Raw genomic sequence first — 27,554 nt, forward strand, 5'->3', positions numbered from 1 at the left:
CTTCCAATCTCCTCGATTCTGTCTTTTGATTTCCCTTGGTGGGTACGAGTTATATTAGGAGGTGTTACTGGTTAAATTGTTGTCAAACACTGAATACTTGTGGCATCATCTATATATATGTTTGACCCCCTCGAAGGTTTTTGTGAAGTAAAGGTATATGACGTCAACCTTCTCCTTGCCATCAAGTTTGGTTGTCCATCTGTCCACTGCAAACTACAGGTTGGTTATACAAGAGTGATCTTTTCTGAAACCATGCTATTGGGACGAAAGTAAGTATATTGATAGCAAATAATCGTGTAGACTGTCACGTACCAGGCAGTTCATAATTTTTAGGAGCACTGAGTGAAGTACTATCGGCCTGTATTTCGAAGGTTTTCTGGGTCAATCTCCACCGAAATTTGGTGTATTGTGAGGCAGTTATTTTCTGGTAGCTTGCTTCGGTTAAGTGAATGTGAGAACATCACTCTAAGCCGTGTCACCTAGATAGAAGCTGCTTCTCTCAATGTAGCAGAATGGACCATTTTTGGGCCAATGAGAACTGTCTTTATTAGGTGATGCACTTTCGGTACACCGGGTCGGTGCTTTGGTTCACTCCTGAAAGTGCTGCGGAGTTGCGTATGAAGCTTTCATCAATATAATCAGTGTGGGTCGATTGAAATGTCCGAGAATACTGTTCTACTAGAAGGTCAGTGACGTCACTGCAGTTGTCGGTTGGGCCACTAGGGCCTAGCAGTCGGGAAAATCCGGTTTTGGCTTGTTGAAGAGAGGCTGAATGACGCAATGAGCTCCTCCGTTTGTAGACAAATTTTTCAATAAGCTTTATCTGATTCTCTGGCCTGTCTTCTCCAGTCGCCTTTGTTCATATGTTCCCCATTAATTCGAATTGTCTGTATGCTCGATTGTTACCAGTTCGTTTGTATTCCGCCCAGTACCGTTTAAAATCCCAGTGCATGTATGATGTCTGAACTCAGCTTTGCTGATAAACCTGATTACTATGACGGTATGATCACCTTTTTCAAGAGGAGTCAGAATCAAGAGATTGGCAATCAGGAATTCTTTGTTTCTAAATCCTCAGTCTAAGCGCGACGGTGTCTGATTGTTCCCCGACGAAGTACCGAATCGATATTTCCAAATAATCTCAGATTTCCAATAAGGTTGAAGAACCTAGCTTCAGCAGAGTTATCACCTCCAATGTGCCGCGAAATTGAGTTTAGGAAGATTGAAGTCTCCTTGAGTGAGTTAGTCCTTACAGCATACGGTTGTCTTACCAGCAGCTCAACGTCCCGTAAAGGACTCCTACTAGACACTTTGAGGTGGTAGAGCAACACACGGATACATCAAGAATGATAAACTCTGGATTGCGCACTTGATCTACTAGATCGCAGGTACAAGGCTACCCCGTCCTTCATTCTCGTTTTTCTGCCGTCGTGAGATAAAGACATAACGTGTGTTGCTAGTTCCTGGTCTGCAAATTAAGATATCCTTATTTTAATTATTCTCATCAGATGAGTATTATTAGCATCACTGAGTCCACACAGCCCATCCATTTTATTCGACAGACTGGCAGCGTTCATATATAAGCATGTTATAATATAAATTTTAAACATGTGAGCTTTCTTGACTTGTTTATCTAAGTTAGTAGCTCATCGTTCCTACGTTTTCGTGATCATGGTACTCCACAAGTGGAATAGTCAGCTCCAATTTGCTTTTGTACTTGATAATGGCATCATGTGGCCTGTCCGGGAGCATTTGCATTCCAGTTGGCAACTGGAATCTGTTAGCAAGAAATAATTCGAGAGATGCACACACTGTATGAAAGAATGTGAAGATTATCTTCAACAGCCAGGGTCTAGAGTCTCCGTCCTTCTCGGCTAGTCTCACCACTTGTTGAGTCAATATGTTTTTGAGCTTAAAGGACTGCTTTGTGGATTTCAGTTTTCGAATATCAGAGTTTGTGTGGTCAGGATCCATGTTTCCTGGCATACCTTGCGCAATCATACTTATTCCAAGGAAAAAAAGTCTCGCAAGATTCTTTAGTAATGTTCGTGATGAGAAAGTGCTCAGAGCACGGTATATAAGGCAGTATTCGTACATTTCCATCTGATTTCAATAAGTGACTAGCCAGTAGAACATCCTCCACGTCGGCAGCGTTAATGAGCGTTACACGAAGTAGTCTTGAACGATTTAGATGCATGTAGTCCTTTCAACTAGAGAGCCGTGTGGCCGTCGGAGGCTCTATTTTAGTAAGTTTGGGCTTCCTGTTTAACTGTTTACAGAGAATCCTATCATTTTCATTCTACAGACTGAGGGGAAGGTCAGAGTTGTCTTTACAGTTCATGCCTACGAGAGAATAATTTCAAACCGTGATCATCTCCCCAGGTCTTCGGGTACGTTCGGGTTGAGTACCTTTTATTTGGCAGTTGAAGAGAGTTTCAGATTCCTGTACTCTTTGTTGACTGGCTGTGAAGTCATAGGGGTAGACTATACGGCCAAATCAGTTGATTTCACTACAATACATGGGATGTTCTGTCTCTTAGACGGTGACACCCGATCCTTTTTAACTTTGTTGACGGATACCACTGATGTGTCCAGGGATCCTGTGCTGAGAGACCCAACTTTGCTGAGGGAGTCTGGTACCGTCGATGTTATGATGGTGATTCATTATAACCACATTAGTTTCGATAAATGTTCCATCGATACTAACATTATCGAGGTTCTTTTACCTCACTGTACATCTTTGTTTGTTAATCCGTTTTAGGACAATCTTTTTTCAGGTTTACTGACAACTGTTTTCTCAGACCTGCCAAGAGAATGATGATTTCGCTCATCGAATCCTCAGTACTCATGTTGCACGTGCCACATACCTACTTCCTGAGTCACTTACTGCAAGATCTGTGTATGTTTCGTACAACCAACCTTTGCATTTGTCACACTGCATACCCGAGGTGACAGCGAAAATACATCCTGGTCGCTTGCATGTATTCTCCATGACTATGGTGATGTGAATTGTTTATTAGATCCTAGCAAGCATCTGAGACAGTTAAACAAAAAACAGAACACTCAAAACGGAAAAAATGGATAAAAACGGGTAGTACAAAAGGTTAGGATACACTAGAATTAGCCTTGATACGAAAAAAAAACCGAATAGTAAGCTGAAGCAAAACTACAGTCAACGATTAACTCGGGTAGAACTCAAAAAGATAAGTAATCTACCAAATGTTGAGCTGAGGACAGGTTCTTTGGAAAAAAGATGATACTTATGTAGAGTAAGGACAGAGCAAATGCAAATCACATCAGAGCTGAACCTGTAGCACGTCGTATTAGTTTTTACCTGAAAGCAGGGGCTATCTGAAACAACAACGCAACAGTCAGGACTGGTACATGCCTCTGAAGTAAGAACGCAGCGTACTGGCACAACAAAGATATATTTGAAATTGAAAGACGAGGTTATATTACAAAAAGGTATAACTATACCTTATTATAAAATAGTTTCATCCATCGTTCTGCAGGTTCAGTTTACGTAGAGCTTGTCTCTTTTCCAGTACGTTTACTCTTTGTTGCCCTGCAGTAAGAAAAACAAACTCGTGTTAGTAACGTTACATGTAATGACTTTTGCAACTGCTACAAACTTTCCGTTCGTAAAGCGCTCTGAGTCACCTTGGGACTGGAAGGTGACCTTTTCATATGAAACATTTGAGAGGAGATGGGACTCTCAATGAAGATTGAAGAAAGCCATCGGCCTTCTGTCATCAATGCGGTAACCTGAAATTAACTACCTACCATCATATGGACCATCCGAAGGTCACGCTCATAATTTAAAGATGGCCTTCAATGGCTTTAGGGAGATTTTCGTTAAGCAAAAGGTATCATTTTTTTAGTGAAGGTAATTGCTTTCAAAGACTTTCCGTCCGAAGAAAACGTTTGCACCAGATACAATCCGTTATCACCTCCACAAGCGTGCTGAGGCTTCACTAAGTTCAGGGATCGACCTCAGGGAAGCGGTTAAAAAGCCAGATGACGAAGAACTGAATGATTGGATTGCAGTTCATGGTGAATTGAAATATAGATTGTCATTTTCCCAGTTGTTGATTTTTACAATCGCATCAACCTCATTTATGGGACTATATGTGATCGGTGCACTGAGCAGACATGCCCGACTATGTCTGGAGGCAAAAAGTTTGAATACCATTGGCGCGATAATATACATTATAAAAAGCCTACCCCACTACCAGCACCCAAATATGTTGACGAGTTGATGGACTGGGTTGACGCACAGATAAATGATCCATCACTTTTCCCAACTGACATAGGTAGGGTATTCCATACATCACGTGACTATACAGATATTCCTTTCCCAAAGTGCTATATTTCAACTGTAAAGAAAATATTTAGTAGGCTGTTCAGAGTGTTTGTGCACGTCTATATTCACCACTTCGATCGTTTGCATGAGATAGGAGCGGTATGTAGTTTTCCTTCTAATCATTATTTTTAGGAGGCTCATGTCAACACTTGCTACAAGCACTTCTACTATTTCGTAACTTATTTCGATCTTATTGATAAAAAAGAACTGGAGCCTTTGGTTAGTTTTTCTTTGTTTCTATTAGTTCATATGATTTGTTTTTAAATACACTCAGTTGAAAGTAGTAAACTTAAATGCTAACTTCCGTTTGCTGGAAGAGATGTATTAATATGTACACAAAGGCTTTTTAGTTAGACTGGACAATATCACGTGAGGGTATACAGTAAAACCCAGTTACCCAAATGAAATACAAAGAATTTGGTTTCTGGGTTGTCTCCCAATAGTTTCTGCATGGGATTTGACACTGCGAAACGTTTGCTGTGTGTATATGAATCAAGATTCTTACTGTATAGTGCCTCAGTCCTTGATACATTTCACATTTCAATGCTTTAAATAAATACAAGACAGTCGGAAAGCATTGTCCACCATTTAACGAATGTGTAATATCTACCAACTGTTAGAAATATCCTTACTTCTTGGGTGATGTAAACCCGTCGAAACTGTTTGTCTGCTAACTTCTATAAAGCAGAAGCGGAAGATAATGTTTTTTAATTCCTTCAAAATAAGTGTGACTTCTGTTTTCGAATATCAGCCTGAGCTAAATTTAGTTATACATAAGCAACGCAGAACCTGGCGTCGGTTTAGGTTCTCAAGGTATACCAGCGCAACCAGATCATAGAATAGTAGTAGTAGTTACAGTATCAGTGACAGTAGAACAGGCTAGGGATATATAATATAGTTCAAGATCCATTTGTGCCACAACGTATATATATATATATAAATTAGTGAGAGAATACTCTCCGTTCGTGACCAAAACGCCTTATTATTTCGATTATTGAGTCGTCATAGAGAGCATTTCATAAATGTGGTAACTAGTTGCCGAAAAACAAATCGTTTTATAAATGCCGTTGGTTGTGCATAAAGTGTGTTCATTTTAAGCCTGTCTATTAGAAAGTAAATCACTTATTCTGAGTGCTCTTTAATATATTTAAGCTTTGGTAGCTCCATTCAGCTTTATACATTTGTAGAATGAATTAACCCAAAGAATCTGTCACTAAAAGGATCATATACATAAATTGTTCGCAAATTTTCCACATCAACATCTAAATGACCGGGCTGTCACGAAAAACGAAAGTAATTTCATCGACCTCTGTACTTTTCAGTGTCTGAGTTTTGTTTCCTGATGTTTTGCTGCTCCGTTTTCCTTTTTCGCACAAAGGAAGCTGAGTTTTTTCACATGCAAAACACATTCTAATCATATTTTTCTTCCCTGCTTCTGTCCTCAAAATATGAAACTGCATTTCTCACTCATCCATACCATTATTCAATCGGCATCCAAAAATAATATTTTCTTTTATTTAGATTTACTATGTACGTCTATTTGTCTTACTTTTTATACATCTGTTAAGTTCACTTAACAAGTGTATTCACTATTTTCTTACGGCAAACCTTTATTGAACACTTGATTTTGAAAAATCTACCATAAATTATTCGCACCACTACTACCGACTATATTACATAGCTTTTATGTTTATTTTAAGCAATTAATTGCTTCCATCCTAACTGAAAAAGTCATTTCTTGATTTTTAAAAAATGTAACATTTAATATTTTCCTTCTTATGTCCACTCTAAACAAATGAAAGGCCAAAAATCTGATTGTGTATACAACAAAGTTTGAATGATGTTAATTCAGTCCATGTAAAAATTATTTTTATAAATGTTTATTCTAAATCATGTTAATTGAGTAGCAATCCTACAAAATTAGGAGCTTTCGTTGGTCAAGTCGAACTCTTTTGACCATAGGTTCACATACTTAATCATTTGTATCTCAAAGCTTAGTATATGAACCTATAATTGTCGATTGCATTAACCTTTTTCTTGGAAATTCCTATCTTAGTGTTGAGTGAATGCGTTTCGCTCTTTTTTGAAATGTTACCTTCTAATTTAAAATTTTTTTCGATCTATAGAATTCCGATAACTAATGTGTTCAGATTTTATTTGTAGTAAAACTTCTTCGAGATAATATTTATGCTTCGTTAATCATTCGTTAAGATAACTTTTATGACTTCCAACGGTGTATAACTTTCAGAAGAGATTACTAACCTATGACTACTGTTTATTATTGGGCAGCATAGATCCACCAACCACACGGAGCGAATACGAACAAGAATGCGAATGAATGATTAGGATTTAGGAAGTTCATATATATCAGCAACTAAATGATTCATCTAGCGACTTCATTAACCAATATTTAAGCTAGTAGGAGAAATATATATGCCGTAACACGTGGTCAAAGCTTATGTGATCATGTAAGTGTGAGGATAATAGTGTAAAGATATACACAAATTTTCACCAACAAAAATAATGTTATCCGTTGAATAATTTAATTAAAGGTCTCAATAAATTCAAACGTGTACAAACTTAAGTTGGTGATGATTCTGTAATTTTTATAGAATATTGTTCAAAATGCCACAAATATTCTCTTCTATTACATGTTAAGACTGGATTCAATATCTAATCATCTGATATCCATGTTCATTTTGCTCTGTTGTTTTGATTATCCATAGCCGAGAGTGGGTGGGCCCGCCCTCCCTCTCGAAATGCTCTCACACGGCCACGCGTATACAGCCTTTGCCAGGGAAGTCCTACTCACTGCCTTCTTGTGGCGGGGTTGTTGTTTACGAAAATGAGTGGACGAAAAGCGAATGTCCGGCGCTTTAACCGGATCCCAAACCAATGGTGCACATGGGCTCCAGTATCCTGAAGGGACAAATGGCGTATAAACCAATTTTTGGTCACCGGCTACCATGGGACTGCATCTCCTTACGATACTCCACAGCCTTGTGGGTTAGACCTTTAGGTCAAAGGCTCGTGGTGTAGCTCCCCAAGAAAACCACCTGCTTCGGTCTGGGCACCCGGGCAGTATCACAGCCCTTACACAAAGTGTGGTGCATATATATTTGGTGCCCTCTTGTACCAATATTTATGTGTTCAAATAAATAAATAAATAAAATAGTGGATAACAGTAATTTACGATATGGCCAGTTTTTGTAGATACTCTGTGGAATTTCTTAAGTTGACCACATTATTGTATTCACGAAGTACTTTGCTGCTTGCAGTTGATAAAAAGTTGATCATGGGAACATAAAGTTTGCTTATATTACCTTTGCCGTAGGCGGATTAACTGTTGTGCAATGCTGAAAATCAGCTGTCATAATCGATCGTTCTTCAGACTTTATAAAAATTCATCACTTTATCATTTAAATTGTGATTTGTTGTCTCCTTCATGTCTACCAGTTACCCAGTTAGCATTCAGTAATGTATTTCCCCATGGCTTTGTAGTACGGCATATCAAATACAATGTGTGGGTAGTTTTCAAGTATATAATAATCGATGCCTTCGACGCACTGGTCCATCACATACTCCAACACAGTGTTAGCTAGCATAGGGATAAGTTAGAACGAAAGTAGTGTTTGGCAACAGAGTCAAAATACACCGGTGGGTTCAGAATCCAAGGTATTGGTCTGCAATAACATCATCATCTGTGGTTGGAGATGTTAGGCAACATGGGCTAAGGTTTATCGAAGTTCTACCCTTTCATACTTGAGTTTTATGTCATCCCATACTTTTCACAGCTTGACTCCACCTTATTGAACTCCATTTTAATGTTTCTTTTTCTACTGCATCTAAAGTTGTTTCCCTTCTGCCTCTCGTTTTGTTAAGCTCCTTCCTGCTCGTGGAAATGTCAGGTGTGGTAAATTCGACAGTTTCATTTTCGTGCCAGGTCCTACGTTACTTATGACTTCTTTATTGAGTTCTGCTGATATCTCATTATTTGTTTCCCTTTTGTGTCAATTCTAAATGGAAGTCTGTTTAGAGATCAATGGTGTACAAATGTTTTTATCTTGTTTGTCAATATATCATTTTAACAAAGAACTGAGTCTGAAACGGTCAATTCTAGTGACTAAAATAGCCAGTGTAGCATCACACTAACGATATATCTCTATACCAGTTGAATAATTTTATTGTTATCTAGTTTTCTAGGGTATTCATAACACATTATTTGGATACTTGTCAACTTAAATAACAGCGTTTCTAAATTTCGACTTCTGGTATGATATATATATATATATATATATATATATAAGGTACTTCAGCTCGCTGTTTGTCAAAAAAATATTATTGTTCATTTGAAAGTTGACTAGCCTATTATGAGTTTTGTTGATTATTTCTAAAACTGAAGGCAATTCGAATTTATTACTACATATTTGTTAATGGAACGGAGGTTCACTATCAATGTAGTATCAATAGCATCAACACTTCTTCAACAGTAACAATTTGTAAACTAGACTCTGTTCAAGGCAAGCTTATTCTTGAATATGTATTTAGTCTACTGCAAAATAAGATACTTGAATAACTATCCTATATATTTCTATTTCCATCCGGAAAAAATTTGAGTAGTTAAATTGAATAAGTTGATAAGTCGCATTTACTATGTACGACTACATAATTAATATTATGTTTCAGTAAACGAAATTAGTTTTTTTAATTCTTAAATGTAATGTTCTGGTAGACTACTGGTACTACTACTATTGGATGTCAATGCTTGTTCTCGCGCACCTCCGAAAAAGCTGTAAAATGACCCAAATACAGTTTACTTGTCAGCACTCTTAAAAATTATCAGAAGTCGATATGCATATGTTGCTTTTTCTTGTGATTGGGTAGAAATAGGCAAACGTTAGCATTGTCTCTGGAATTTTTTAGAACATCGATATATCTGGTAATCATACGAATAAACTTAAGTTACTGAGATATTAGAGTTAAATCCTTAATCATACTTCCGTCTTCCATCTTTTTTCACCGCTCAAGGTTTATAGAGCTGTAGAAGTTTAGTAATCAGTTAAGAATTCAATGTTATGAATGCTCAGGAACTAGATAATAACAACAACTGTTGTTTGTCTTCTGTTGGGTTTTAATCTCTTTATTGTTATTCAATTAATGACATTAGAACAGTTTTACCTGAATAGTGAAGTTTTGTCACATAATAATTTTCATTTTTTGGTAATTCGTTAAATCTATTTCCCCATTTATCGTATACAGTTCAACAATTTTATATATTTGAAAATATAACTCACACTAAGTTGTGAACAATTACGAAAGTGATGAGTGGTTTCTAATTATATTATTACAAATCCTGAAATTTCTTAAAAGAAACACACAAAGTATATGATTTTAGCATTTTTAAATTATCAAGTGGATTTATATGTAAATTCATTATAACGGTTAATCATGATAGTACCGTTCAGTATTTCAGTTAGTGACTAAGAATGAATGAATGAACATTTTAATAAGAATTTAAAAAAATATACTTTGTAGATTGGAAAATAATCTTCAATCTGATATTAAGTGGTTATTGGGGATCAGACAGAAGCTCTAAATATACTTATCATGTTAGTCAGGACTCGTTAGCAATATGTACCTTTATCTTCGTAGAATGTATCATCATAATATCTTGACCTCAAAGTAAAAAACAAAAATGAAATGTAATCCTTTGAAAGTTTGTGTGATAAGTTCTAAGTGTCACTCGTCATATGAAAGTACAAGTGACTACGTAATAGTGTTTAAAATGGGTCAAGGTTCGGAACAAAATCTCGTAGTTTACAAATTAACCAGGGATACTGTGATTTGTTAGAATAATATTGCTTAAGAAGTAGCTCATTCTGTTTCTAAATATAAGATCTAGAACCTTTTATTTCGTTTGTGAACGTAATTAGGCATTCACTTATTGATTTGACACCTTTAACGTACATGTGACAGTGACCGTAATAATATATTACATTACTTCGAAAATTGCTACCAGTCGATTACGTTCACAGTGGAATCAGAGTTCTATTCATGACTATTTTTTTGTATCGGTAAAACGAAGACGAGATGGTTCTTTGGAACGATCGATATACAGTAAACGGTCAAGATAGGGACTTCCACAGATGGATACAGCCGGTTAAAAAGAAATAATTCTGCTCTCTATCGTCAAGAGTCAGACGAATATGCATTAACGACATCATCAATGATGGATTAGATGACATCCGACGAACATTTGCTTCGAATGGTTTCCCACCCCAGTTTAATGATCGTAGCCTGTAACCGAATAGTAAAATTGGAAGCACCTCCACCGTTTCAAATAAATTTTTATTCATAAACATTAAGTTCAAAGGGAATAGGGTGGCTAAAATACTACTAAAGACTGTCTAGAGTTCTGAGAATGACATGTTATTCAACTGAGCTCCGAGTCGTTTTTACTGTAATAACCTCATTTAGGGAAGTGTTAAGGAGTAACTGACTCTGTGAGCGCCACCTCAGTATGCATTTATCAGCTTACTTGGTTTCACGATGCAAGGTGTTTTAAATGTTAATTTGGTGTACTTGCCACAAAAATATATGAGCAGCTGTCTGCATAGTTATCTATAGCGAAATACAAATCAATCAGTAGCTCAATCTTTGAAAATATGATCATTGATTATCACGCGCCACCACGAGAATCCTCGTCCGAAATTGTCTATAAGGTCAGAACAACTTGCTCAAAGAAGGTCTGGGTTGAAAATTTAAGCACACATGAGGCAGTAGCAGCTCACGGGTTTAAGTCTGATCAATGCGTATAAAAGTCCCCTTTAATCCCTTATTCTTCTATTGTCTTCGTACTGGTTTTGATTATTACCTTATTTTTCATTTTCACAAAGTAAATTGCTATTTTTCATATTTTTATAAATTATTTCGTATTACCTCTAAAACTACTAAACAACTAAATAGCATTTGAAGCGAACGTTACGGGGTTCGAGTCCCGAAGCACATCAATAATAAAGGTACAGCAGGTTGTTATAGTACGGACGACTCAGTCCGCTAAATAAGTTAACAAAATGGCTTAACCAAATTAATTGCGAACAAACGCAGTTGCACGTGATCTGCTATAAGACACTGTCCATCTTTGCTTAAGAACCTTGTGACTTAAGGCTATATCGAGGCCATCCGCACTGGATGCACATATGACAACACGAGACAGATCAATTACAGTCCTAGATAACAATGGGAAGATACAAGTAAAACGACACCAAGTGAATTTAATAACCTTATGGTTTAATAATTTTCGATCACTTAGTTCAGTGACGTAACATCTCTATTTTATTTAGTGTTTAAAAACTTCTGATAATTTTAATTGCTTTTTTGTACGAAATAGCACCTTTCCATTTGTATTGTAGTATATTAAATATTCGAAATCTTCTGATAACCAGTTGTTATTTAATAATACAACACCATTCTATCTTTCACAAACTTGGATATGTGATGCTTGAAAAAATTCGACTTTGTTTAATAATTTTGTTTATCGATGTAGAATTACATTTTATTATAAACTACCACATGATAAAAGAATATATAAGTACAATCGTACAACCTAGGGAAATGATACTGTTGGTAATAATGTTATTTTTGGCTGAGTGAAGATAGTTAGGATAAACTTATTTTTTAATTAGTTTTTGATACTATTTGCATTTCTTTCATTAGTTCTCATGATTTGTACATTTACTATGAGTGACTATAAAATAGTTGTTTAAAACTGCATACCGTTGAAGTTCCCATTTCCGTTCTGAATCCCCGTAGAACAATACACCGATTACTGTTCACAAATACACTGCTACGCACATATGTCTCTTGTTCTCAATTAACTATTGTTATGATAACAGGACTTTAATGTATTTACTGTCTACGTTTACAGACTACATCGATATTCCCATTATATATTTCATTTGTACATACGGCTCGTATTATAACAATCTTTATCGCAATTATTAATTACTTATAATTTTGGATTATTATACCAAATGAAACTCGAACACACTAAGTCCTGACAATTTGAGTAACGACCAGTAAATTTTTATTGTGTTTGTAAAGAAAATATATTTAATATATTAATACATCAATTTTTGGACGTAATAACGTGCTCATTATTTCCTGAAACGTTTTCATTCTTTTTAAATTAAGGAAAATATAAGGAACGTTATGGCAGAAGGCGAGAGTAAATTATGAGGCAGTACAGAATTTTTCTGCATCCAACATTTAGGTTTATTGATGTGTATTCTTATGGCTTCTGCTTTATTTAAGAAATATTTTGATAGCACAGGATAAGTTCGATATGATCCTGTGGAAAACTTTAAGGGTTGAATTAACATCGATGTTTGGACCAGCAACAACTGCTTAATTTCACACCTATCGAAGCTGCTACCTTGACGCGGTGGTCGGGCTTGCCTATCGTGATGACCCAACCGAGCTATATTGGCTGGAACATATGTTCCTGTAGGTTCTACCATGCCAGGCAGGTCGATTGGTGAACGGTAAGACTAAAAGCAGCAACTCAAGGTCTGAGGGCGAAGTCGTACTGTTGACTGTAGAGGGGTGTGACAGCAGTAAGGTGTTTCCTTCGGACAACCAGCATGACAGCGATGCTGCCTTCCCACAAGGAGGGGTGGGGTTAGAAAAGGTCGACCCTAAAAATGTCACACCTCACCTTACCTCACGGATTTCCGTCTCCGGCGGTAAGGCCCTTTGAAGAACGGAGCTAACACGTCAAAAACCTTCCACGAAAAGGCCGTGCGCGACCGGCCTCAAGCAGTTGTCCCTTGGGCTCTGCGGTCACGCTCCCAGGTCGTCAAGACCAACACTAATCCAATTTCCTTTTCAGGTTCCTCAAGAAATACCCTTCCACGGTGTGGGCAGCCGGGAAGTGACATCAGCCCTCATACCCGTAACAGCACAAGAGATCAAGGTGGTCACATTCAAATCCTTCCTACACCTCCTAATACCCCTCTTATCTCCATGACTAACCCTCCTCACGTCTCTTTATCACCTCGCACCGCTAGGGCAAACGATTCGAGTACGTGGAACGCCATTCCTGGTCTCCTGAAACCACGCTCTAAACTACACGTAGGAGCTTTAAACGTACGAACACTTTGCCAAATAGGACAGCAGGCTTCCTTAAATAAGACTTTAGAATCTCGCGCCATCGATGTGTGCTGCGTCTCCGAGACGCGCATACAGGATCCAAGTAGCGTCATTCATTTGACCTCACCATGCCAAAATAAAGAACCGACTCGATTTACGCTTCGTGTATCTGGAAGCCCTGATTCTGCTTCCCGTGGCCTCGCCGGCGTAGGTATGGCATTGAGTCCTAGGGCAGAACTAGCTCTCTTAGACTGGATCACAGTGGACAGTCGTTTGTGCGCTGTCCGACTGAACGGAACAGTAAGAATCCGGAAATATAGGGACACTCGTCGTTGCCTCTTCGTCGTCTCTGCCTATTCTCCCACTGACTGCAGCTCAGATGATGTCAAAGATGAGTTTTACAGAAAGCTTTCGGACCTTCTCCGAAAAGCTAAGCGCTCGGATGTAGTAATAGTGGCCGGTAACTGCAAGGAAACCTCTTAGGGGCCTACTTAATGATAGTCAATGTTATGACCTTGTGATGTCTGGTTTTTCTATCGCACGATTTATCTACCAATCCGAATACGACTTATACGAATCTTCACACTAGGCCAACCAATGACGTTCAACCGGTGTGGGCAGTTTAGCGTCCTTATTGGTCCTATGTCTTACGAGCCCTTCCACTTGAGTACAGAACACAATACCAGCTTCCGAATCAGAGCAGATCAGACCAGAATCAGAGCAGATCGTTTATTTCAGGCATACTTAGTTTATATATCAATCACACAGACCGCAACGTACCATAAAATAGGAAATAATATTTGTACACAAATAAGCTCAAAAAGTGGCTGTGGATGTGGGAGGCAGTAGTTAATAAGCTGAACATAACTTAAGAACCGTAAATCGTACAATAATAAGTTATAGGTCAAAATAAAGCTTATAATAAGAGGAATATAAATATATGTAATGTAATTGTTGAATAATTATACAATAAGAATATTTATAGAATATTAGTCCATTAATAGTCCTCGGGAGTTACCTGTAATTTAATCTCCACTCGGACATAACACCTCCCCCTTTTTTTTTTTGAAAAACCCAACTTTAGATTCTGATTTAAAAAAAAAGAATCATATGTGACTTTAAATTCCTCAACATTCTCCTCCTCCTCGAAATAATGTTGGGTCCTTATGGCTCCAAATTACAACTAGTAGGACTTTATTTAAACCATGTTTCTTGTATTGACTGGAGAATCCACTAAAAATGACTAGATGATGATGAACGACCATCGACTTGAGGTCATTACTTCCAAATTCATTATGAATCTCGTTAGTAGATAATGAGTCATTAAGAAAGTCAACGCCTAACAAAATTAAATTAGATTTTTGACCATCATTTGAAACAGCCGACATATTTTCTTCATTGTTATAAGAAGTTTCATTAAAATTATATGTATTATTCTGAGAACCAATATTTGGTACATTGTCATTAGAAATCGGATAAGTCGACTCAATATCAATTTCTGTCTTCCGGTGATTTCGAGTAACATCTGGTACAATTGGGTTCATCGTGTTGCTCCAGTTATTTTCTGAATACGAGTCCCCACAGCTTTCTCGACTAATAGCACGTGGATCACAATTTTGTTCGAGCTGGAGTTTATTTTCAGAGCTAGACAGAACCAGTAGCGTTTCATTCAATTCTGGACTCTGGGCTTCATCTACAGGATCTGGTTCTTGATCATCTGGTATTGTCACAACTTCATGAGCATTTAGAACAGTATTTTCTTGCTGTGAGCCGGATACGTTACAAATATTACGTTCTGATTCAGGTATAAGGGGATGTGAATCCTCCACAGGATATGCTTCTGAATTGTCCATTGCTGCACCATTATCTGCATGATATATAGATTTCTTATTTTCTGCTTGAATGCAAAGTCTGCCCAAAACTGTTATAAATAGCTCTTGTTGCAAGGCAAACATCTGCTGGTGCTGTAATATTAACCGCAACTGTTCGAAAGAAATCGACATTTTTTTTTGCCAATAATATTAGCTCCAAAAATCACCGGCAATTATACAGCTAATTTATTTCCAAAATCTGAGTCACCACTTGTATTATTATTATTTCTTTGTTGCCAAAATCCCCGTCGCCGATTGTTATGACCTTGAAGTTGAGGGTTCAAAACTTTTCTCCACCCCGTCGCCAATTGTTATGACCTTGTGATGTCTGGTTTTTCTATCGCACGATTTATCTACCAATCCGAATACGACTTATACGAATCTTCACACTAGGCCAACCAATGACGTTCAACCGGTGTGGGCAGTTTAGCGTCCTTATTGGTCCTATGTCTTACGAGCCCTTCCACTTGAGTACAGAACACAATACCAGCTTCCGAATCAGAGCAGATCAGACCAGAATCAGAGCAGATCGTTTATTTCAGGCATACTTAGTTTATATATCAATCACACAGACCGCAACGTACCATAAAATAGGAAATAATATTTGTACACAAATAAGCTCAAAAAGTGGCTGTGGATGTGGGAGGCAGTAGTTAATAAGCTGAACATAACTTAAGAACCGTAAATCGTACAATAATAAGTTATAGGTCAAAATAAAGCTTATAATAAGAGGAATATAAATATATGTAATGTAATTGTTGAATAATTATACAATAAGAATATTTATAGAATATTAGTCCATTAATAGTCCTCGGGAGTTACCTGTAATTTAATCTCCACTCGGACATAACAGTCAAGCTAAGAGTATATTTCAGGAACAACTAGGAAAACAGTTAGGCAGCCATGTATGTGATGCCTACCCCGATGCAGCATGGAATGGTATCCGAAAAGCTGTGGAAACAGCAGTGATATCTGCTAGTAAGGTAAACCAGAAGGTTAGGGAGCAACACTGGATCTCAGCAGCATCTATCGCACTGATAGATGCTCGGAAACTCATTCCACCTGACTCTGAACATAATGAAGAGCGGAGTCAGCTTAAGCGCAAGCTGACAAGAAGTCTACGCAATGATCGCGAACAGTAGTGGGTAGCGAAAGCAAGAGAGATGGAAAAGGCAGCGGCAATAGGTAATAGCAGACAATTGTTCAGACTCGTTAAGGAAACCGGAATTAGGAACCCGACCGTTAGTGCAACAATCTCAGAGAAATATGAACATATTATTCATTCTCAATCCAGGAGATTGGATCGATGGGCAGAACACTTTAGGGATCAGTTCAACTGGCCTTCAGCCACACTTCGGTTTCCCAAGATCTCTAGTCAACCTGAATGGAAAGTTAATGTAGGTCCTCCGTCCCTTTACGAAGTTGAAAAAGCCATAGGAAATCTGAAGCGAGGGAGAGCAGCAGGCCCTGACAGGTTTACTCCTGAGATTTTTAAGGATGGTGGTCCAGTATTAGCAATGAGATTAACTGAGGTCATAGGTAGAATTTGGGAACTGGACGTAATCTCATCTGACTGGTCTCAATCACTGATTGTGCCAGTCTATAAGAAAGGACAAAAGTCCTCTTGTGACAATCACAGAGGAATCAGTTTGACCAATATAGTGTCTAAAATATTAGCTTCAATGATACCTCGACGCCTAATCAAAGCTCGTGAAGAGCAGATTAGAGAAAACCAGGCCGGTTTTCGACCTGGACGTGGTTGTATAGATCAGATATTCACACTACGTCAGGTTCTAGAACACAGACACACATTCAGACGCCCCACAATTGTAGTATTTCTCGACCTTAAGGCGGCATTCGACTCTGTTGATCGTGAGGTTCTATGGCAGTGTTTGTCACTGAAAGGAGTACCAAAGAAGTATATTAACCTTATACCGGCTCTCTACTCGAACACAACTGGTAGAGTAAGAGCTTATGGCAAACTGTCATCAGAATTGATTACCTCAAGTGGTGTTCGTCAGGGCTGTCCACTCTCCCCATTCTTGTTCAACTTTGTGGTCGACGTACTTTTAGAGATAACACTCTCCTCATCTAAATTTCCAGGGGTTGAACTTCTACCGGGAGGTTCACTTGTTGACTTAGAATATGCAGATGACATAGTTTTATTTGGTGAAGACGCTGACAAAATACAGAGTCTTCTGACCACTCTAAGCAACAATGCAAGCATGTTCGGGATGCGATTCTCTCCCTCGAAATGCAAAATGTTGCTTCAGGATTGGGTTGCATTGACACCCGAACTAGTGATAGGGAGCGAAGTAGTTGAGTGTGTCGACCGCTTCACTTATCTTGGAAGTTTCATCAGCCCTTGTGGTCTGGTGTGTGACGAAATCTCAGCACAGATACAGAAGGCTCGACTAGCTTTTACCAACTTGCGTCATTTATGGCGTAGGCGAGATATCCGTCTATCAACCAAAGGACGTGTTTACTGTGCAGCAGTTCGTTCCGTCCTACTTTATGGCAGTGAAACATGGCCGGTAAGAGTAGAGGATATTCGTAGGTTACTAGTATTTGATCATAGGTGTCTTCGAAATATTGCTCGTATATCCTGGGACCATCGAGTAAGTAATGCAGTTGTTAGGAAACGGGTACTAGGTAAGGATGGCAAATCAATTGATGAAGTAGTGAAACTTGATCAGTTGAGATGGCTGGGACACGTGTTACGTATGCCCAACGACCGACTGCCTCGACGTGCTATGTTCAGTGGTATAGGAGTAGATTGGAAGAAAGCTAGGGGCGGCCAAACCAAAACATGGCACAAGTCCATGAAGTCACTGACAAGTGGACTGAGTCATGTTGGTAGGTGTAGACTACCTGGTTGGGGACCGCGAGATGATAGCAACCGATGGTTAGAGACCCTGAATGACATGGCTCAAAATCGTTTGCAATGGCGCAGGTGCATCCACTCTCTGTGCTCTCCCAAATTCTAATCTTCTGAATCCTTCATGTCCCTTCCTTTTTTCCTCTTTCCAAATTTATTTCACTGGATTATACTCTTTAAATAACATCTCCAAACCCTTATCTTCCCGATCACTGCTTATACTCTTATTACTTCTACCACTACGGGATTTGAATCGACAACTGCATCTCTGTGCTAATGTGGTGTGGCAACTCGAACTGATGTACGTACGTACGAAGTTCTACGTTGTTACTGACTGACTGCTTAATTTCACAATCAATTATTGTTCTTATTCTTTCATAACTAGTGTCAACAATTAACCGATTATATGATTTGACTTTAAAGATACAGAGATTACAGAAGGGATCGCTTGACGAAGAAATTATTTTGAAGCAGATAAAAAGATTGTGACTCAAGATTATATCACGGCAATCCGCACAGGATGCACATATGCCAACATGAGACTGGTCAATATATATATCTGTTGTGTTATTAATGAGGTACATTGTGAAACTGGTCTTTCAGCAGTTGTAATGATTTTATGTTTAGCTTTGAAAGCTATGTATTAGTGTGGAGTCATGGCGAAGAACTAATTCAAAATAAATATTTCTTCGCCCAAATTGTATTACCATAATTGGTTAGAAATATATGTCTACATTGTCAACACAAATCAATTTATTCCCAGTGATAAATTATTCGTTCTGTTGATTACATTATGACTAGATTTCAACGAAGTTGAATGAAAGTTAAGGTGAATTAAAGGTAATACAAATAAATTTTTGGGAGCATTGTAAAGTTAATTTACGTTATAGCTTGTTATCAATTGAAAAACCATTAGAAACTATTTGACGAATGTGTTTTCCACTCGTATGACATCTAAGATGTTATGGCGAGATGGGATCAAATGCAAAACATTTCAGTTTTCCGAAATCCAAAATATTTTCCAGTAATCCATTGCTTCTTATTTTTAACTTTAGTTATTTTACAATCTAGATTAATGATTATCCAATAATACCTGTGGTATCAGGAATGTAAAAAGAAACATACTCGTTAAATATGTCTTCTGTTGTACAATATAGGTCCCCTTCAAAAGTTATGAGTTTTTGAAAGAATGAAATCGGTTGTGAACGTTTGAAAGTTGAGATAAATCTTCTTGTAACTGGTAACGTAAAGATTCAACAGTGTTACGATGACTTCCAGTTTTCAGGACCACTTAATAAATAATGTGATTTGCTGAACGCAGTGTTTAGAAATTAGGGTTTTTTGTTAACTTGTTATCGTAGATAAGCAGATACAACATAGAGATTTTTATATGTTAAAGAAACATATTATTTATATTGTACTTTGTGTATAATACTTTGTAAGCCTTATAGTAAAAATAAAAATGATGTAAATTTCTTCACTTCATTTGTTAACGCGATGTCAGATACAGGCTATAGGCTTGTAGTTAGGAGGATTTTTGAGTGAGTACTTTACTGTTAAACCTGACCCATATTAAAAATAATTCGTCTTACGTTAACTGCATCGTTACAATCTACCCATTAATTCTTACTTGAAGAGAAACTACCTAACTATTGAGCTTAGATACTTTACTGTGTAAGATGTCTTTACAATTAATTCATACTTACATTTGCAATTTATGTGAGTATATTTCTGTCACGTTCTTAATCCATCTGCCCACTAATGCACAAGAGAGGATTTATCTCAATTTTGTTTAAGGTCTTGACGCGGTTGGCTATTTATTCCAAACTTGAAGCTAGCAATGTGTGGGTCCGATTGCGGCTGAATGGCCTTGAGGGAAGAGAGGAAAACTATTCTCTTATCTGATAGGTTGGCAAGCAAGAGAGAAGACGAATTAAATGGAACGTTACTTGATTTATACCTGGTTTCGAACAACTGAAAGAGACATTATTGGATATATGGCTAGCAAGATCATCATGCATAAAGAATAAGAAAAGTACATTTGTGTCCAAGCTAGGGCATCAAGGCAGAAAAATGGAGAATAAGAAGTTATGCTTAAATTACAATCAAATTTTGGGAATAGAAAAGCTCATGACAGTGAATCATACATCAAATGAGAGTCTGTAATTCGTAAAATATAATAGAGAATAAACTAAATGTTAATATTTTACAAACTTTGAACTAAGGGAAATAATGTTTCAGAAAGTAGCTTCCATTGTTCATAGTTGCTTCTTTGTTTCCCTCTTCACATCACGCATGCCGGATCAGAGTGATATGAACACTAGATAGCTGCAAAAGACTGGCGCGCTTTTGAAGGTTGTAACTTTTTCACGTGGTATTATTTTATTTTTCTATTAGTTTTTCTCTTTAATTTAACACTTAATGGCGATAAATAATTCGTCACTGATAGGGTTCTATCAACTTGACACCTCATTTTGGAACTCAACGTCATAAATTAATCTTGCTAGTTTTCACGCTATCTCTATCACCAATTAACGTTAATATATTTACTCTTAATGAATACTGGGTCTGATCCTACCATAAAACTTTACACGTTCACTAAGTTAAATTATAACTCGCCGCCCACCTAATTAAACTTTGTATTTACATTACTTCCGATAATGTCCAGGCCATTTAAAAAACATATAATCTCTCCTGATGCCTATAGCATCTGCAAAAGATCTAAATCAGTCACTAAAGCGAATAATGTGAAACCTTATAAACACACTGATCAGTCTGCATCCTACTCTGATCTTCCCTCAGCTAAACGTGTACCGTTTACTTGGACAAGACATCACTACCTTGCATCTCGCTTGTCGATATAAATAAGAGCAGTCACATACCGTTAGAGTCGACATCATTTGTCAGTCCAAACAAAAGCATCACATGTTGTGAGCATTATTTAGACAGTGCGACTGACCTCAAACACCCAACAATTTTACAATCGGCCATCCTGAGTAGCGGCCCACGGAGTACATGTAAGCCTGCCTACAATAGCCAGCTCGAGGATGTAGATCTTGACTGCTCACCCAGACACATACTCCATCCCCCAACTAATTATGCACAAGGTGACCACCCGGTAGACCCTTGCAACAGGTCTGTATGTAACCATATCGACCTTAAGAACTCTGATATCAATTCCAATAATCTCACCACTGATAGATCTAAAAGCAACCAAACCGAACTTAGCCTCGCCCAAACTATTCAAGGCTTATTACCGTACAAATATTTAACCAATGTTCCAGGAAATCCAGATCTCGAAATTATAAAAAACACTGAAAAAGTAACTGACCATATATCATCTGAAGTGTTGAAAGGACTTCAGTGCATGCAGAATGTCATTGTGTATAATATACCTGATAGTGCGAACGTAAAGATTGCTAAAAATACTCTACTACAAGAACGTGGATTGTTGCAGTCTTGGCGTATAGCAAAATTACGTAAAGTACACACTAAAGCCTCCTGCCTCATTCTTTTTTAGTTTGGTAGTACCACTGAAGCTAACCACCTCCTCAATAGTAAGTCATTACTGAGGCGTATTCCAACATTTAAAAAGACTAGAATCACCCCTGATAGGACTGCTGTCCAGCGTCGAATCTTCAATGGAACACAAACTAATCAACCCAGCCTACGTAGCCGCGGCAGCTACAGCTCTTGCCACTGCACAAATCCTAAAACACCATACACTGCCGCCCCAAAAAAACGGAGGCACGTCGGATACTGCTATTAGTCCTAAGGACAAGACCGCACATAAAGCAGCTACAACCACTCAGCTACCCCAAAATGCCAAACCACTTATGCCTCAATAGCGTCCAAGTATTACCCTAGCAGCCCCTATAAAATGCCTAAAAATGATCCTCCCAGGAATCGCGATAACAGCTACAGACGCTCAGACACCACTGTACGAAATAATACCAAACTCTCCGTAAAAACCCACCAATACTCCAGCACTCCTAACCCAAAACATAGCAATAGAATGCCCTACAACAAACATAATGAACGGGCAATACCCACTCATCCTAATTTGAAACGACACTCGACAAGAACCACACCCACACGTGGTACCCATAAGTCATATAGTGTCAACCTTGTAAGCCCCATGAACCGGCACACAACTATACAAAACAGAAACACCTCTCTTGGCAACAATAATAGGCATTCCTTCATTCCTTACCAGAAACATACAACCTCCCCAACTACCAGCAATAGGACTAAAATTGCCCACCGCACACAAAGAAGCCAGAACGTTGGCCTACTTGGGAACCCACCTACTGATTCTAGGTACTATCTAAGTCAAGCCACCCAATACAACGGTTCAGTCCCCTCTAATTCGACATATACACCATCTCATCCTTTTTATCTCTCTCCCCCTCAACATTACTGCTATGGGTTCTCCAAATGTTGAGGGCGACAATCCCACTATTCTGAGACCATTTATATACTCCGATTTAATGGGGAGTGGCACATCCTTCTCAACTTCGATAACTGCCTCTAATCTTAAAAACTCCTTGACTGAACCTCCTGATCACTCCCCGGACACACTACCTAACCATCCAACTCTACCTTTCACTCTTAAACATACTTCTTTCACCAAAACAACACCCGACTACCCTTCTCGCATTAACCCTATTGGTAATAAACTAAACGCTCATCAATATGGAGTCAACGCTCCCAATTCTTCCTTTTCTCATGACAAAACAGACAAACCACTGGGTTTACAAAGTACCCTTCTACTAGACAAACAGTCACCGTACCTGACACTTATATTAACCAACGCTCGGTCTATACAAAGTAAGATGACTCGCCTACGCACCCTATTACTTTTAAACAACCCCTCACTTGTTTTGATAACGGAAAGTTGGCTGACCTCGGATACCACAGACACATATCTACAAATAGACACCTACGAGCTCTTCCGCTGTGATTGAGTCACCAAGAAGGGTGGTGGTTGTCTTATTTATGTATCAAAAAGTTTGAGCGGAAACCTATAGCGACCACGTCCTGAGCAAACTTCCTGGATCGATATGGCTAACTGTGCACTCATGAATGTAAAATACTGATCGGATGCATATATCGAGCTCCTAACACTCCTAGTTCAACTGACACTATTATAAGTGAGTCATTTGCTCAGGCTGCCTCGCTTGACCTCACTTACAAAATTGTATGTGGTGATTTCAACCTTCCCATCATCAACTGGACGACACATTCTGGCCCATTGTGCTTTGAAAGCATACTTAGGTCCTTAGACATACACGGTTGGCAACAACATGTACACCTGCCTACACGACATCACAACATTCTTGGCTTGATATTCTGTCATAATGTCACACCAACATCAATGATGGTTGGCGAAAAGTTTCACAACAGCGATCATAAAATAGTCCTCTGCGCCCTTCCGATTCTTGCCATATGCAACAAATTAAAGAAATTAAACACGCGGTTCCAATATAGAGACTATGCAAACGCTGACTGGGAAAACTCTCGATTCCTAATAAAGCACTCTGACTGGAGCAGTTTCTTTACCAGTGATAACCTCTTAGAAATATTCAATATCACCACCAAATCTGCACTAGACACTACTATGCCCTCTAAAATTGGTTTAAAAACAATTACCCCCTATATAAACCAAAAGACTAGGTCTAAACTGCGAAAACTGAAAAGGATGCACTATATATCAAAAGACTTCAGTGCCCTGCACCAGATATGCTCTGTACTTGACGGAGTACAAAGTCAACACAACAAGCATAAACAGGTAGAGGAACGTACTGCGCTCGCTGCTGTATCTAAAGCCCAAGCCCTATGTTGTCTCCTCACGAAACGCATAAGAAAGAACAAAGACCACAACATCCACTCCTTACTGCACAATGGAGTGGCGTATAATGACCAAACTGTCATATGTGAACTATTAAGTGAATGGTTTCCCCACAATGGGAATACATCTGATGCTCCAGATATCGACATAAAGTGCACCCGCAAAAACTATCTTAGTACCATAAACTTCGACATTAGGAGTATACATACCGCCATTAAAACCCTTAAGCCAAATGCGAGTTCTGGTGCCGATGACATCCCTTCAATCGTTTATAAAATGTCAGGACCGGACATACAGACGCTACTACTCAAAATATACACATTATCTTTAGAGACAGGTACATATCCGGAAACCTGGAAGGTAACGTATGTTCTTCCCAAACACAAATCCGGACCGAGAAACCTGGTTGAAAACTACAGACCTATAAATATCACGCATAATGGAAAGTGATACAAAATCAACTACCTGATCACCTACTCAAGGAAGATCTAATAGACCCGTCACAACACGGCTTCATTAGAACAAGGTCGTGCAGTACATGTCTGATAGACTTCTTTAACGAGGTTACTTGTATACGTGACAAGAAACTAGTTATTATACTATACTTCGATATTAAGAAAGCCTTTGATAAAGTACCTCATAATCTTCTAATCAACAGACTTAAGTCAATCAGAATTATAAATCCCCTTTTGCAATAGATCAGGTCTTTTATTACGAACAGATATCAAATAACCAAGATTAACTCTAAAACATCTACACCTGGACCAATAACCAGTGGTGTTGTGCAGGGCAGTGTCTTGGGTCCATTGCTATTTATAATCTACATCAACAATATATGCAAGTGCCTTAGCACAGGTAAGACCTACCTCTATGCCGATGACTTAAAAGTCATCTATAAAACTGACATTTGCGATTTACGCAGTACTATGCAAACAATCCAACATGAACTCAACATGATAGACGACTGGTGCAAACGCTGGAGGTTAGAGCTCAACACAGAGAAATGCGGCTGGTTATGTATAGGAGACACGTTTCTTAAAATGAAACTAATACTTAGCAATCACACACTGCCCAGACTGGCATCAGTAACTGACCTAGGGGTACATTACTCACACAGTCTTAATTTCTCTGAACACATCTCAGCCAAAGCATCCAAAATGCGGAAATTGCTTGGCTTCATTCTCCGTAATTTCTATCAAAATGAATCTAAAATCCTTCTTTATAAAGTTTGTGTAAGACTTATTGTTGAATACTGCTCGTCCTTATTTTCCAACCTACGCCTATCTGATATACTAAAGGTGTAAGGAATACAACGAGACTTCACCCGCAAAGTACTTAAGGCTGACTCGGTCATTGACTACAGTTCCCGATGCCACATCTTAGGAATAGCACCCCTTTGGGAGAGAAGGCTTAGGTCTAATTTGATTCTCTACTCCAAACTACTCAAAAGCCTTACTTATTCAACATGTAAGATAATTCTTGCCCGAGATTCACATGGATACGAACTTCGAAACAAAGTATTTACGGTCAAAGTTGAGAAATACAGATCAAAAACTCGAGAAAACTTCTTCCTCACCAAGTATGCAATAATATGGAACAGTCTTTCCTCCGAAACTCGCATGGCAGATGAATTACATACTTTTGTAAAACTGCCTGACCAAGCCCTTACTTGCACTGATCTTGCACGTACGAACACATCTGCGCCCCACTCAGACATCATAGGCTCTCTCCATGTCTAGACCAAAATGGACTTCAAGTTCAGTTTGCCTTATTTTTCCTACTTTGCAGTTGTATTAATTACTTTTTCCACCCTACAACTTCACTTGAAGTAGACAGGTAACTCACTGGACCTATCAATACTGTTAAACTAAACTCGGTCGCTAAGGGACACTCACTAGCACCCTAAAAAGTCAAGAGGACCGCACAATCGACTGCCTACTACCAGTGGTCTTGCATCTATGGTGCCTGTTACCAATCAACTGGTTAGGACAACAGAAAATAACATCAGCACCAAGTTACTGTGAGTTTCTTCCTGTTTATCCTGTATTAACTTTTTGCTCCTCTGTACACTATATTGACTAGCAATTAATATTATTTCTCCACTCATTACCTTATCCACAACTCATATATTTCTATACTTTTCCGCCTGCTTTAATAAACAACTATCCTATAATATACCCTTCTTAACGCTTATACTCTGATTGGCACTATACTATAGTCATCAGAGGCACTGCATCGATGCCTTACCCACAGTCCATAGCTTGTAACTGCCTGATAAGCTTGTAAAATGGTACTTATAGAAATAGTGCCTTCCAACAGGTTGTGAAACAGAGGATTGTGTGAGGTATAACGTATATACAAAAATAAGCCTAAATTAGCCTATCACAAAAGGAGGGAGGGTGGAGTTACTGACCAGCAAGCATTGATGGTGAGGGCGATAACTTCAATCCACCCGTGTTTGTGGGGACAGAACATTTTGTATGTATCAGGCTCTTCATGATTCAGAATATGTCAATCAAACTGTGATATAGATTGTCTTCCTACGCTCACTACTCAGACTCATGTTTCCAATATTATGCTGGATTAGCTATTCTACTAAGACAACCTATAACATGCTAAACTCGGACTTTTACACTGGGATTGTGTGGCTGGCATCGGATAGACGAAAAAAAAGGAAAAAATTAGATAACAAAAGATATAGTCATTAGTAATCTTAACACCACCCTCTATATACACACCCTTCTAATAAACCGCTTTCCTTGTACCAACCTTGACTTCCCTTCCTTCATGTGAGCCTACTCCAACTTGCTAAGCGGCACAACTCATTGTTTTTTATCAATACATTCTCAAATATGGAGCCTCTGACTTAATTTCACTCTAACAAGAGATAATATGAATTTGTTCTAATTTATTATACCTCTGTCCGTTCTACCACACAATCTTAAGCAACGTTTAGCGTTCATATCCAAGTGCCTTGCTGCTCTTCTGTTGCTCTTTTTTTCTTCAGAAATTTGCTCTGAGGGCACGGCTATGAAACTTCTGACGTCTGGAACAAACTTGACGTACACGTCTCCTCAAGGCCACGAGTATACTTTATAACAACTATAAACTTAATAAGTTGGGAAGCATTTTGTGAACCAACAAATGTTATAATTTATAGATCATGCCTGTAAAAATGGCGTGTACCTGCACATGCAGAAACATATTATTATTATTAAAAGTACTCTAAACTTTTGTCTGGTACTTAGTTAACTGTAACTGTCTTCTTTCGAAATCAGGATGTTCTAAAGTCTACCAATCCATCAAATCATGATGAATTTGTCTAACAGACCTCAATTTTGATATCTCAGTCACACAATATTTGAAAAGCGAGGTCATTATAATTCGTATTGCAAATCAACAGTGACGTATTTAAAACGGTTAGGGCTACAGATGCATGTGATA

General features: G+C 38.3%; 2 protein-coding genes across 3 annotated transcripts; one reads left to right on the top strand and one right to left on the bottom strand.

The window, feature by feature from the left end:
* Window positions 1-3,821: 3,821 nt before the first annotated feature.
* MOB3C_1 (MOB kinase activator 3C) lies at window positions 3,822-13,295 on the top strand (the record flags this gene model as incomplete). 2 transcript variants are annotated; one of them, XM_051209299.1, is made up of 6 exons in its annotated part: window positions 3,822-3,863; window positions 3,900-4,050; window positions 4,083-4,310; window positions 4,344-4,459; window positions 4,493-4,579; window positions 5,548-13,295. In XM_051209299.1, the coding sequence occupies 6 exons, from the start codon at window positions 3,822-3,824 to the stop codon at window positions 5,575-5,577; spliced, it is 654 nt and encodes a 217-aa protein (XP_051074741.1). In that variant the 3' UTR covers window positions 5,578-13,295. The 2 variants fall into 2 exon arrangements, with proteins under 2 accessions (XP_051074741.1, XP_051074740.1); XM_051209298.1 differs by having other exon boundaries at window positions 4,493-13,295.
* A 932-nt stretch (window positions 13,296-14,227) lies between these two features.
* MS3_00001806 (uncharacterized protein) lies at window positions 14,228-15,900 on the bottom strand. The gene has a single exon (XM_051209300.1). The coding sequence runs from the start codon at window positions 15,511-15,513 to the stop codon at window positions 14,638-14,640; it is 876 nt and encodes a 291-aa protein (XP_051074742.1). The 5' UTR covers window positions 15,514-15,900; the 3' UTR covers window positions 14,228-14,637.
* Window positions 15,901-27,554: the final 11,654 nt, after the last annotated feature.

The sequence above is a fragment of the Schistosoma haematobium genome, chromosome 1 (assembly GCF_000699445.3).
Source record: "Schistosoma haematobium chromosome 1, whole genome shotgun sequence".
NCBI classification, from domain to species: domain Eukaryota; kingdom Metazoa; phylum Platyhelminthes; class Trematoda; order Strigeidida; family Schistosomatidae; genus Schistosoma; species Schistosoma haematobium.

Bases quoted from the DNA above. Each gene is read 5' to 3' on its own strand.
- MS3_00001806 (XM_051209300.1), bottom strand. From the start codon at position 15,513: ATGTCGATTTCTTTCGAACAGTTGCGGTTAATATTACAGCACCAGCAG.